The following is a 14,119-nucleotide window of genomic DNA, read 5'->3' on the forward strand; positions in this document are numbered from 1 at the left end:
TGTCCTTGATTTTCAGCGTTCTTTATTTCTCCTGCAGCTTCTGAACCTGGATAATCACCACCTCCACAGGCCCATGGGATCCCACTTCCTAAATCTTTTTACTTGTCCTCTCCCCCTTTCTCTCTAATCTTCCCAAATCACCACTTCCCGTTCCATGGGGCACATAATACACTTTCTCACATGTGGGAAACATGAAACTCTGCTAATCAGCTCCGCTGGCTTGGCTCCAGTTTTGTAGGGATTCAAATTGCCTGTTACCAACCCCTGTGTGAAGTGGATTAACCCTTTTAGATTGTCTTTGCCACTCCCTGCTTCCCCTGGTTCCCTCCTGCCCCTTCCTCTAACTGTAGCTGACCCTTACAGAAAAATCTCATCTCTTCTGAAGTTCTTCGCTGTATCTCTCTGTATGTTACCAATGAGTTTTTCAACTGAATTGAAAACATTTTTTTTTCTTTTTAGCTTTTAGTCTATTCCTCCATCGTTTTGTCTTTAACTCAAAAGTACCTAACAGACGTTGCTGGTATAAAAATCCTTATTCACAGCAGCTCTGTTATCATCTTATATACTGTGTTGAAAATATACCACCTCAGTAACTGGGGAGCCTCACTACAAAGAGCAGGTTAAGGCAAGACACAGTAAGAACATAGTTAAACTTTCCTCAAAAAATCCTGCATTTTGGGGCACCTGGGTGACTCAGTCGGTTAAGCATCCGACTTTGGCTCAGGTCATGATCTCCCGGTTTGTGAGTTTGAGCCCCACGTCGGGCTCTGTGCTGACAGCTCAGAGCCTGGAACCTGCTTCAGATTCTGTGTCTCCCCCTCTCTCTGACCCTCCCCATGCTCATGCCCTGTTTCTCTTGGTCTCTCAATAATAAATACATGTTAAAAAAAAAAAAAAAAAAGGCCTGCATGTTGAAGCCCTGGGGATATGATTCAAAGACTAGGTCATCAGAACAAACAGAAACAGAAAACAACTCCACCAACAATCAAAACAACCCTGGAAATGATGTGGCATTACTGAATCAGAAGCATTTCCATCTTAGGTGCTTTAAGAATACACCCATTTAGGGGAAAAAAATACATTTACTTAACTGGGAGACAGAAATTAACACAAAAACAAAAGGAACTTTTAATGGTAGATATACTGTTAGTCCCTGTACTCGTTTACTAGGGCTGTGATAACAAAGTACCACAAACTGAGTGACTTAATAGAAATTTATTGGCTCATAGATTTGGAGGCTATAAGTAAAAAATCAAAGTGTCAGCAGGAATGGCTCCCTCTGAGTCTGTGAGAGAAGGATCTGGTCCAAGGTCTCTCCGTCTTATAGATGGGTGTCTTCTCCCTGTGCCTCTTCATATCATCTACTCTCTGGGCATATTTCTGTGTCCCAATTTCCCCTTCTTATGAGGTTACCGTCATATTAAATTAGGGTCTACTCTAATCACCTCATTTTAACTTAATTACCTCTGTAAAGGCCCTGTCTGCAAATAATGTCTCATTCTGAGGTAATGGGGGTTAGGACTTCAACATACAAATTTTCAAAATATACAATTAAAACCATAGTAGTCCCCATGCTTCTGATTCAGGCTGACTACCTACTTTGCAGGGCCAAGAGTAAAATAACAATGTGGGGCCTTGCCTGGGGCAAGGAAGTCAAGTCAATCTCCACTCTCAGTCCTCGCCGGGTGCTGTCAGCCCAGTGGGGACAGCTGCTGCCTTGCCCTTCCCTGAGATGATACTGGCTGTTCACTACCAATCCCTGGGCCTCCTGTCACCCAAACACAATCTGGTTGGCACAGTGGGTGGAGGGTAGGAGTGTGCAGGCAGCTTAGAACCCATCCAGGGGATCTAGGGAGGTGACACAGGTGGAACTGAGCCTAAGCTGAGGCTTCTAGCTTCTGGCTCATGCTCTACTGTCCCATGAGACTTCAGGCCCAAAGCACAAATTCAAAGGTTAAAATTATTAAGAATTCCAAGACCCCAAGCCACAGAACATTGAACTCCATGTTGCTCTGCTGAACATGGGGCTCTGTGTCTTCACTGGCTACTTGCCTATGAAGCCCACCCTGTTCTTACTTGAACAACGCTGACACCATGAGGGAAAGACTTTGGCAAACTACAGAGCATTTCTTTTAGGGTAGAACTGCTTGAAGCTAAAGTGCCATCTGTACAATGGGTGTAATAATAGCACTGGCTTCATAGGATCCTGATACGGATTACCGCAGTCACTATGATCACTTTCTAAATGCTAAGGAAAGCAAAGCAAATCTTGACGTTGAGCACAGATAGTGCCAAATAAGACAATGTTGTCAGTTAGATAACCACTCTGAATTTCCTCTTTATGTTTTCATAATTAAAAGGAAGTTCTCAAGAACAGAATGCCAAAAGCCAGAAATAGTAAAACATTTTTACTAGCATATTTCTTGTTTTGTGTGTGTGTGTGTGTGTGTGTGTGTGTGTGTGTGTGTGTTTAGTTTATTACCTGGGAGGCTGAATATGTTTTTAGGTGAATCATTTACTTTTTTTTTCCTAATTAAGTTTTCATTTAAATTCCAGTTAGTTAACATACTGTGTAATATTAGTTTCTGGTGTACAATTTAGTGATTCGATACTTATATTCAACACCCAGTGCTCATCACGACATGGGCCCTGCTGAATCCTCATCACCTACTTCACCCATACCCACCCCCCACCTCCTCTCTAGTAACCATCAGTTTGTACTCTATAATTAAGAATCTGTTTCTTGCCTCTCTCTCTCTTTCTCCCTGTGCTTATTTGTTTTGTTCCTTAAATTCTACATATGAATGAAATCATACAGTATTTGTCTTTCTCTGACTCACTTATTTCGCTTTGCATGCTAACATATTTCTTTGGAACTGTGGTAGCCTGGAAAGTATCATAAATTTAAAAATCACGTAGCCACACACGAAAGCAGAAACTTCTTGTTTGTTTTGTTTAGCTCTGTATCACAGACTGAATTTACAGAAATTTTAATAATATTCCTCCATTTTTCTTGAACAGCTTTATAAAATATTTTTCCCTAAATGACTTAATACAGTATTTATAAGGCATTCATTCTTTTGTTTCTTTTATGAACTGTATGTCCTTTCACTCTGAATAATTAAAGAAATATAATTTATGTTCCTAGCTTTGAATTGGAACATCTCCTAAAAGGCTTTCAAAGATAATTTCTTCTTCTTTTTTTTTTAATGTTTATTTATTTATTTCTGAAAATGAGAGAGATAGAGAGCATACACAAGGGAGGGGCAGAAAGAGAGGGAGAGACAGACTCCCAAGCAGGCTCCACTCTGTCAGCATAGAGCCTGACTCAGGGCTCAAACTCATAAACTGTGAGATCATGACCTGAGCAAAAATCAAGAGTCAAGTCGGACACTTAAACTGACTGAGCCACCCAGGTGCCTCAAGGATAATTACTAAAAGAAAATGGAGGCAAGCATCTATAAATGTCTCAACTATATTACTTTGATAGATTATATGAAGATTCATTGCACAGGGATGAGTTTAAAAGAGGCAAAACAAAGGAATCATTTCTTCAGAAAACTGGATATAAATAAGCAAATTGTTAGATAAAAGAAGGGGAAATGAGATATCTGAGCTCTCCACAACTCAACTGTTCTGGTCATTGGCTTGGAACTTGCATTGTGTGATATCAGTTACTGTGAAACCAAGAATGGCAACAGGTTGTTAGAAGCTTACTGAGAAAAAGTAAAGCACCAGGAAAACTGGAAGTCTATGTTGACTCTCAAAGACTAGTAAGGAAAACAGCCAGTCAGAGAAGCTAGAATGAGAAAACTATGAAGTGGAAAAGATTCTGAGAGAAGACAGTGAAGATGGGTAAACGGAGTCAGAGGGTTGGAGTGACTGATGGCTGGGAAGGACAGCTAAACCAGTATCTGATCAGGCTTTTATGTAAATTCCAAATCTCCAGATTAGAAGAATGGCTCATTGCCCAGGGGTGTAGGAATTGCCTAGAACATTTGCCTAGAATAGTTGGGTAATAGTAAGGGTAATAGTAAGGGTATTAGTACCTACCTCACTATGGTGAAGGTTCAGTGTGCTAAGGTATGTAAAATAGCACACAGTAGTCACTCTCCAAATGTAAGATACTATTAGGAGTTGTCAAGGGGGCCATTGTTACCTTTGTATCAGAAATTAAAGCTATGGGGGAAATCTCAGGGTCACAGTGTCTCCCCACTGCTGTCTCTAGGTGGTGGCTCTTCTCATCATCCTCTTTCAGAAGTCTCTCTCACATAGCACTCCATCTTCCCTTCCTCAACACCAGGGTGCACCCCCTGAATCTCTTCCTTGCATTTGCTATGACTTTGATGCCAGTGGTCTCCCCATTGTCCTCTCCACCTCAATGCTTTTAATTTCCATACAGATGCTCCAACACTCTGACCCAGTGTTTTCTCCACAGATCATGGCTCATTAATGGGTCATGATATCAACGTAGTGTGTCATAACCCACATTACAAAATGAAATGGAATGGAACTGAGTAGATGAGTAGCAGCACGTTGTATTAGGTAATGGTATTTTTTTTTAATTAAACTTTTGTTTCAGACACATATGTCTGTACTGCCATGGATGCTGGGTTCCTAAACTTCCTCTGCTCCAAGAACCTTCTCTCACCTGTTCTCCACTTTAGCGACTGCTCCTACAACCAGACCATGGACCTGGTCATACCAAGAATGGATCCATCTCCAAAACTTGTTATTCCCATTGTATAACCACTGCCCCTCCTATTCTTCCATTTCTCTCGTGTCTTTTGCTAAGCTTATGAATTTTATTTTTCTTCCTTTTTAGCCTGTATTTCTTGAATCCAAACTTTTTCATCCTCAGCATTCTTGCTGCCACTGACTTAGCTCAGGTCATCAATGTCTTCCTTCATGGGCAATCACTTTAACCTCTCAGATGGTCTCCCTGCTACCCTCCAGAATTGCCCTCTTCAAGTCCCAAACTGACCATGTCATTCCTAAACGTAAAAGTGCGACCTGATTCTCTTTGTCCAGACTCATGAGGCTCTTCTCAGCAGAGAATTTGCTCAACCAACTCACCCAACCAGAATTTATTTTCTTTCAGCAGAGTGCCTCTAACCAAACTCTTCATTTCCTCATCTCTTGCATGCATCCAAATACAGATATGTCACAGCTTCTTGTCTTGCCACACCCCTATTCTGGGGATCTGCTCCATCCACAGCCCTTGAAGGGCAGATCCCTGTGTGCATCTCACACCACTATCACATCCTACTAACCATGGGAAGGCCTCTAATTCAAGAGCAGAACACAGGGACTGGCCAGCATGCTATGATGAATGTGGACAGATCCCTCTCCTAGAAAATTAGGCAACTCTTCCAAAAAAGCTGTGGGAGCCATACATGAAAGGTCCTGCAGGTTGAAGCAGAAGAAAACAGTCCACAGAAAGAGAACCAAACAGGACCAGCAAGCAGCTCTTGAGAGAGAAACAGAGAAAGTAGTTGCTTCATTTCAGTGGTCAGTTCTCAGTTGCCAGAGGCCTGAGCCTCACACTTGCCTGAGTGACCTTCAGTGGGCCCTTTTTCCTCCATCCAAAAAAGCCCAAGAAAGAACTTTTAGCTTACTGCCTTTGCACACATTCTGTACTTTTCTCCAGAATACTCTATCTCCTTTTTCCCACGAGGCAACTACCTACTTATCCTTTAGGAAAATAAATGCCCTCTTGTGAGTCTGCAGCTCCTCAAGCCAGTCCTTTCACTGTATCCCTTTAGAATTTTGCTCCTTCCTTATTATTTTAACATCTACTGCACTGGTTTATAATTGTTTGTGTTTCTGTATCTGTCTCTGGACTCTCAGCCTCTTGGGGACATATCCTACTCATATTTTTATCTCCCCAGTCAGGAGGTGAGTAGCAGATTCCATTGGTTCCCTACCCACACCACCTACCCTGACATTGCTCCATGCAGGCCAAAGACGAGGAGATTAGTCCCCCAGGAAGGACCTTCCATCAGTAAGGGGTGGAGGGTGGAGAAGAAATACCTCGGTTTCCTTCCCCTCAGTGGGTCCACTGCATTCTCCACAGTCACTCAGAAGAGCTCCTGTGAAATCGAGCCCCAGTTGCCTATAATGGTTTTCTTCCCTTCCCTGTCTCACTTCCTCACTCCTTCATCATGTCTTCTACAATCACCTCCCAAATAAACTACTTACATTGAGATAAATACATGCTTCAGGGATTGCTTCCAGGTGAACCCAAACCAGGAAGGGAGATAAAGCATACAGTGCTTGACAAATAGTGAATGAGCAGGTGAAGCCTTCAGCACCTTACCCCTCTTCCTGTTGGCACAGGATTTCAAGAGTTGACCCTACCCCTCTATCCCAGTTCCCATCCTTCTTCCAAATAGGCCCCATGGTCATGAACTTTGACCTCAGGCTCAACAGCACCCCCACTTCCCCTGGTCACCGGTCATTCAGAATAGCCTACCCTGACCATCCTCAAGGACTAACACAGCTGTGGGCCCCCTCCAGTCCTTGGGAAGATAAGTGCTGCCAACGAAACTCTCCTATTATTAGGTTGGTTGGGGCCATTTCACATAATTTTCAGCTCTCGACATAGCTTTAAAATTCTTTTATTGCCCCCATTCATTTCCTTTAGCAACCTCTACAGAGACTATGTCCACCTTTCCCCAGAGTGCCTACTCCCTTCTTCATTCTCCCACCTGCCCTCCCAGTATTGGGGGTACTTGAGTGAATGAAGTTACCAAGTCACAGCACTTACTAGAAGAGCTCAGATTCTAGAACCACAGTGAAGCCTGTGTTACAGCCAACACAGACATGCCAAGTACAGTGCCATGTGCAGGGCAGTATATAATTGTTAAAGGACTATCAACCTGTCAAAGTAGTCTGGATTGGCCAGAGATGATGGTGTTGTGGTGATATTGAAACCAAAGGAAAACACGTAAGTGAGTACTATTATTACCTCCATTTTTATATATGAGGAAACTGAGGCACAGAGAGGTTAAGTAATTTGCCCAAGGTGACAGTGGTACAGACAGGATTTGGACCCATACCATTTGGCATAGAGACCATGAACTTAACTATTATATGACACTATATCTACTGATTTTTGAACACAAAATTCTTGATAAATGATTGAAAAGTCAATACAATAGCCTCCCAAGGCTGAGATGCTTATAATACATATCAGATCAACCAGTAATACATATTAAACAACTCAGATGAAAAAGTACTACATGTGCAATCTGCCTTGCATTATTACATACCCCTTATTAGTGAATATAAAACTGAAATGCATGCATATTTCTCCTGGCTGCTTTGTGGATACCAATCATAGCTAGAAGTAGTCAGTGTGGTTGGTGCACGTGTGGAACACAACAGTAAACCGAGGCACCTCCAAAACATGATTTAAAAAAGGGTGTAAAAGCTTCCACATCTGGGGGCACCTGGGTGGCTCAGTCGGTTAAGCGTCTGACTTCGGCTCAGGTCATGATCTCACGGTCCGTGAGTTCGAGCCCCGCGTCGGGCTCTGTGCTGACAGCTCAGAGCCTGGAGCCCGTTTCAGATTCTGTGCCTCCCTCTCTCTCTGACCCTCCCCCATTCATGCTCTGTCTCTCTCTGTCTCAAAAATAAATAAACGTTAAAAAAAAAAATTTTTAAAAAAAAAAGCTTCCACATCTGAAAAATGGAAAGCTGGAGTAGACAATGTCTCAGGTCCCTTCCAATGCTAAAATTTTGTTTTTCCATCTTTGTATAAACAGGAAACACTTGATTTCAAACCGATCCCGATTATACTTGAAATGTCACTGATGTGGGGGATTGAAGTCAGGGAGGGGAGCCTGTGCAAGGTTTGGTACATTCATTGCCACACAGTCTCCAAGACCCACATTCCATGAACACCAGTAGCAGCGTTTTCATATCTGAAGAATCTCTCTGCCAACTATGTCAAAGGCCTTCAGATATGCAAACTGTCACTTGGAGTGTCCAGGAGGTAGCAGATAGTTTTAACTTCAGAGTGCCCTTGACCACTAAAAAGAAGGCACTGATTAGAAACTATCTCAGGCCAGGATTTGGGTCTGCTACATATAGTAGGGATTAGCTCATTAGTGCTAACGCTGGCTCAGAGGATCACCAGTGCATTTTCTCTGTGTGGCTTGGGTCCAGCTTCTGTCCTATGGGCTACTGCCCTGTTCTAGATACCTATCACTAGGCACATTTTAAACATAAAGTAATAAGCACTGTATGGTAAACTCTTCGTGGAGATGGGTCATACCTGGGGTCAGATATACATCCACAGGACCATTTCTTTTGAACTTCCCAAGAGGGTTAAGAGGTCTCTGATCTTTGGCCATTTTAGAATAAGAATTACTCAATCTGTCCCAGATAAAGCCTTGTGGGAGTACAAGAGAATACAGTCCAGGTGAGATTATCTCAAAAACGTATGCAAAGTATGTTGAGAAAGAAAAAAACAAAAAACAAAAAACACAGGCATTGACCACACCTTGTTTTATCTCCTTTCCAAATTTACTGCCAAAGGCAGAGAGGATGGAGGCTGTCTGGAGGCTTCTCCTGGTTTATTTATCGCCCTGCCTGCCTCCTTTCACACAGGGGCTTCCACTTTTGGACACTAGCTTCCCTCTGCCTCAGAAGCACCCATGCAGTTATTCTCCAGAGTAGGCCTCCCTGCAGGACAACCTCTCCTCATGACTCTTTACACATCTTTTATGAGTCGTATGTATATTAGGTGCTGAATAAATGTTTGGTGAATTGATCCAGTGTGCACTTGTGCTGGCGGGGCGGTGGGGGGTGGGGTGGTGACTTTGAAGGAACTCTGGCTCACTGGCACACCAAATGCCTTACAAGCTATCTCATTTAATCCTTGGTGGTCCTCTGGATATCACAGACCCCATTTCTCTGATGAGAGGAACTGAGAAGCCAAGAGGGTTATTTGCTCAGCTTACAAGGTCCATGGGGGCTACAGAGGCTCCACTCCCCCATTTGGTCTGCAAGGTATTAATAGAAAAGACTTTAGTATTCTTTTCCCCAGACGCAGTGGGGTAGAGGCCTTGGCTTAGGGCCACTGGGCAAGTGGTGGCACACATCCAGAAAGCTTGCTTTGGGAGGAGATGAAATGAGACATCTTTCTGCCATCATTTATCTGAGAGGTGACCCTTTCAAATAAACAACTCTCGGAGACTACATTTTGAAACATCTGCTACCCCTCTGTGCCCGGCCTGTCCCGGGACAGAGCTGAGTCAAGTTTTGCCGAGAGCCCAGGCCAGGCCCCTTGCCTCGCCGCCCGCTAACGCCAGGAGGATGCGGGGGCTAGAGGAGGGGGGGTGTGGGGCGGCGAGAGTGGGGTGCAAAGCCCGTCCGGCCGCAGGACTGGCCCATCCACACGGCTTTCTCGGGACTACGGAGACGCGGCTACCGTGTAAATCCGGCCGCCTTAGCTCCTTAGCAGCTCACGCCTCCCTGCCCCCAGCTTCACCCCTCCCTCCTCTGCCTTAACCACCCCACCCCCCGATGTGCCGATCTGGTCCCACCGGCCCTGGGGACACTCACCCTGCCACTCGAGGACCGGGTCGGGGTTAAGTGCCGTCGCCGCGCCCTCGGTGAAGCTCCGTGGCGCCCCCAGCAGAAGCAGCAGCGGCAGCGACCGCAGCAACAGCATCCCTAACCACTGGACTCGCCGGGCGCCCGGGGTGACGGTCGCGGCGGCCAGCTCCACAGCGGGAGCGCGGGGATGCGGCGCTGGGGGCGGGACCGCAACCCCCACCCCCCAAGTGCTCCACCCCTCCGGGGGCCTCGCTGCCCCTGCGTCCCGGCGACCCACTCCGTCGACCCTGCCGCGACCGTATGCGGGAGGTCGGGGCTCTGGGCCGGAGACAGGGAAGTTGCAGAGGTTTTCCCCGCCCTACCCACTCGGGCTAGGGCAAGGAGGAGGAAGAGGAGGTGGACCATCTGCCCATCCCAGAAATTCCTGCCTTTGGGGTGGGGAGAGAGGAGGGGTGAGGCTACCCCGTGCACGCTCCTCCTGCTTCCAGCAGCCTCTCTCTTTCCTGGGGGAGGCCGAATAGGAGTTGGGGGTGAGCAGTTGAGAATCCCTGGGACAGGAAGTCTGACATCTGGGTTTGCAAACCACCCGGATTCTGGTAAACACCACGGGTTTGGCAGCTAGCAGCTTAGAATAAATCGAGCTGTGCTGTGAACCCAGGCGCTTTGGGAGCACGCTGGACCTCCTCTCCTCTGGAATGTTAACCATTGGAGGTCTCTGGGGTGCGCCCGGCTCTTCCCTCCAAGTACCTCAAGGTTCTTCCATTGTTGAGCTCCTTTCCTTTTTAAAATGCCACCCCCCACTTTCCTTCTCCTTGGATCCCCTAGCCCAGCAAAATAGCTGGGTTATCCCACTTTATAGCTGAGAAAAACCGTCGGGAAAGGCAAAATTATTTGCTCTAGGTCACCCCTTAATCTAGCTAAATTAGTAAGTAGGAAAAGCCTAGAATGTAGTTCTCCTAACTGTAGTCTTTCAAATAACCAGCAGAACACTAGAAACATTTAATATCCGTGAGAACAAGCTAACATAAGATGGTTCCTAAATAGGACCTTGACCTTCCTCATTAAAAAATAAGAAGGGAAGGGAGGGTGGGAGGGAGCTTAAAAAAAAAAAAAAAAAAAAAAAAAGGAAGGTGGTGGGATCTTGGAGGTCCTTTCTCAGCTGTCTATTGACAAAGACCAAACCAATATTTTTGAGTAACGGTGTCTGCTATAGACTGAATTGTATCCCCCTCCCCCAGTTCATATGTTGAAGCCCCAAATCTCAATGTGATTGTATTTGAAGATAGGGCTTTTAAGAGTTAATTAAGTTTAATGAGGTCTTAAGGGTGGGGTCCTAGATAGGATCAGTGGTCTTAGAAGAAGAGGGAGCCATCTCTCCACCTGTAGTGACGTAGGAAAGGCCACTTGAGGACACAGCAAGAATGTAACCATGTGCAAGCCAGGAAGAGAATCCTCATCAAAAATTGAAATTTTGGACCTTGATCTTGGACTTTCTAGCCTCCAGAACTGTGAGAAATAAGTATCTCTTGTTTAAACCACCCAGTCTATGACGTTTTGTTCTTGTGGCACAACTAGACTAATAAACTGTTTTAGCCTGGTTCCCCAGAAAGCAGAACCTGGGATGAGATCCCTGGCAGGAAATGGGATTAAAGACCAGAGTGAAATAGGGAACTGCAGTAGCAACATGTGTTCAGTCCTGCAGGAACCTCAGAAGGTCTCCAATCTGTTTGTCCTGGGGAAAAGAAGAAAGCATTTATCTGTAGGCTCCCTCTGGTTGTGGTGATTCTGGGGTTATTAATTCCCCTGCACAATTGCTTGGCAGTGGTGAGCTTTAAGCACAGTCCTATGCTGAGGCATCTAAGAGGCCCAGGGGTGGGCAGCAGCAGGTGCATGGCATGGCTAGAGGTGAGGCGCTGTCAGATTGCCCCACAAGGAACCTGGAGGAAGCCTGGGCAGGGCTGGCTGCTGCAGAGGCAGTTGGGGTGAGGTGAGGCTGAGAGAATGTGAGAGGTTCCAATGTGTGTACTGAGTCAATAGCATATCATTATATGTAAAAGTTAGCATCTCTGCCTGAAAACATGCAGAAGAGGGATGCTTTCAACATACTGACTATAGAGACTTTTATCATGAAGTATTTCTTCTGTGGCCTCAGGACTACATTGTGTGCTATGGGAATATCTCCAAAGTAGATGATTCAGGCCTGAGTGGGCTGGCATCTCCTGCAGCAGTCAAGTGCAATCCACATGCATAATCAGGTATCAAAGTGCAACACCGATGTCAATCTTTGGTGAAGGGCAGTGCAGGGAGATTAAACGGAAGAGAGACCAGGAGGAGCTAGAGCGATTGTACAGGGTTTGATATGGCGCAAGAGGCTGTGCCAGGACTGAAAGAAGTAATGAGAGAACATACAAAGGTTTGAGTGAGAAATGCTTGCATTAGCAACAGTGAGTAGGTGGGCCTGGGTGGGGCAAAGGGCAGCTCCCGGGGCACTGTGGCAAATGAGGTCAGTCACTGGGACATTGGGCTACCCCCCACTGGCTGTGGGATCCAGGTGAGAGAGTGACCCGCCATGGACTTCAGTTATACCCTCTGTGTGATGAAAAAAGGAGAAAGCCTTCCCTGACCCAACACAGACAATATTCCAAAGTAGCAGAGCTATGAATGGGAGGGAGCAGGATACAGAGAGGAAATAAGCCATATTTCATCTAAGGGCAATTAGTGTAATGAAGAATGGTGATGACAGCTTCCTGGCCTACCAACACCACATTTCCTATTCAACAATTAGAAGACTCAGAAAAGAGCTAGTTTTTCATCTCTTCCTGAAGTATTGTGGCTTTGAGGTGGAAATCTGTGGCAAAGAGCTTTTTAGCCTTGAGAAAAGTATTCTTTCCCATAGTCAAGTCTTGTGTGTGGTTTAGATCTATGAGACAGGGTAATGTAATGGTTAAAAGGTGCTCTGCCACTTACCAGCAGGTTACTTAGCCTTCTTTAGCTTCAGTTTTCTTCTGTGTACAATGCAGATGGTCATGTTTGCCTCATAGTGTTGCTGTATTTAATGAGCTAAGTATGTACAGTGCTTAGCACAGAGTCTGGCATCCTGAGAATGTTTGTTTGTGGGAGAGTCAATCCTGTTGTAATGATATAAAATCCTGTGTCCTGACCCCAGCTAGGAATGGGGTGGCTGGAGCTCTGTGCCTGCAGGCCTTTGTACATCTTCCCATTGCTCAATTTATCATTTAGAATTAGAATTAGTTACTTGAGGGGTGCTGGGTGGCTCAGTCAGTTAAGCATCTGACTTCAGCTCAAGTCATGATCTCCCGGTTCGTGGGTTTGAGCCCCATGTTGGACTCTGTGCTGACAGCTCGGAGCCTGGAGCCTGCTTCGGATTCTGTGTCTCCCTCTCTCTCTGGCCCTCCCCCACCCACACTCTGTCTCCTCTCTCTCAAAAATAAACAAACTTTAAAAAATTTTTTTAAAAAGAAAGAATTAGCTATTTGATTATATCTCTCACTTGAATGTGAGTTCCTTGGGGGGTTGACTATATTTTCCTTCTCTGTGAATCTGCAGGGCAGCACATGTCCTGGCATTTAGTAAGTTCTCAAAAAGTTTTCACCGAATGAGTGAATGAATGAAGGGAAGTAGGAATGAGATTGAAAGGAATATAGCTTTTGGAGTCATTTGAAACTCAAGAAAAATATTAGAACTTGAATTGTGTTGAATGAAAACATGGGAGAAGATTCAGGGATTTAAAACTCACTTAATGTTTGCGTTACAGTGAAAGTCAAAATTAAAAAATATTTTTTGAACACGGCAAATCATATATCTTATAAAGAACTTGTATCTAGAACATATAGAGAGCCGTCACCCTCAATAACAAGGGAACAAACAACTTAAATAACAAATAGGCAAAAGCTTTAAACAGACACTGCACCCAAGAAGATATACAGACAGTAAATAAATATATGAAATGATTTTCAAGACCATTAGACATTAGGGAAATGAAAATATATACCACAATGCGGTACTACTATACCTGTTAGAGTGGTGAAAGTTAAAAAGGCTGACCATACTAAGTGTCAGCAAGGATAATGAGAAACTGGAACTCTTACACACTGCTGATAGGACTGTAAAATGGTGCAATCACTTTGGAAAATAGTTTGGCAGTCTTAAAAAATGCATAACTACTTAGTTTCCTAGAGCTACCATAACAAATTGCCACAATTAGATGGCTTAAAACAGCAGGCATTATTCTCTCCCAGTTTTTTAGGCTCGAAGTCTAAAATCAAGGTATTGGCAAGGTTGGTTGTTTCTTGGGTATGAAGGAGCATTGCTTCCAGGCCTCTTTCCTAGCCTCTGGTGGTTGCTGACAACCCTTGGCATACTTGGCTTATAGCCGCATGAGTGTAAAGTCTACATCCATTGTCCCATTGCCTTCTTTCCTGTGTATGTCTCTGTGTCTTTGTATGGACTTCTTATAAGGACATCCATCATTGGATTTATAAAATTCTGGAAAATGCAAACTGATCTGTGGTGGCAAAAAGCAGATTAGTGA

The 14,119-nt window shown here is 44.7% G+C and overlaps 1 protein-coding gene across 1 annotated transcript in view; it reads right to left on the reverse strand.

Annotated features, from left to right (window-relative positions):
• PLA2R1 (phospholipase A2 receptor 1) overlaps window positions 1-9,714 on the reverse strand; it is a 125,115-nt gene extending 115,401 nt beyond the window's left edge. The window contains exon 1 of the mRNA XM_042948930.1: window positions 9,574-9,714. Coding sequence (XP_042804864.1) covers window positions 9,574-9,682 — 109 coding nt within the window. The 5' untranslated portion in view covers window positions 9,683-9,714. The remainder of the gene's footprint in view (window positions 1-9,573) is intronic.
• Between the last annotated feature and the right edge of the window lie 4,405 nt (window positions 9,715-14,119).

This window comes from Panthera leo, chromosome C1, assembly GCF_018350215.1.
Source record: "Panthera leo isolate Ple1 chromosome C1, P.leo_Ple1_pat1.1, whole genome shotgun sequence".
Classification (NCBI taxonomy): domain Eukaryota; kingdom Metazoa; phylum Chordata; class Mammalia; order Carnivora; family Felidae; genus Panthera; species Panthera leo.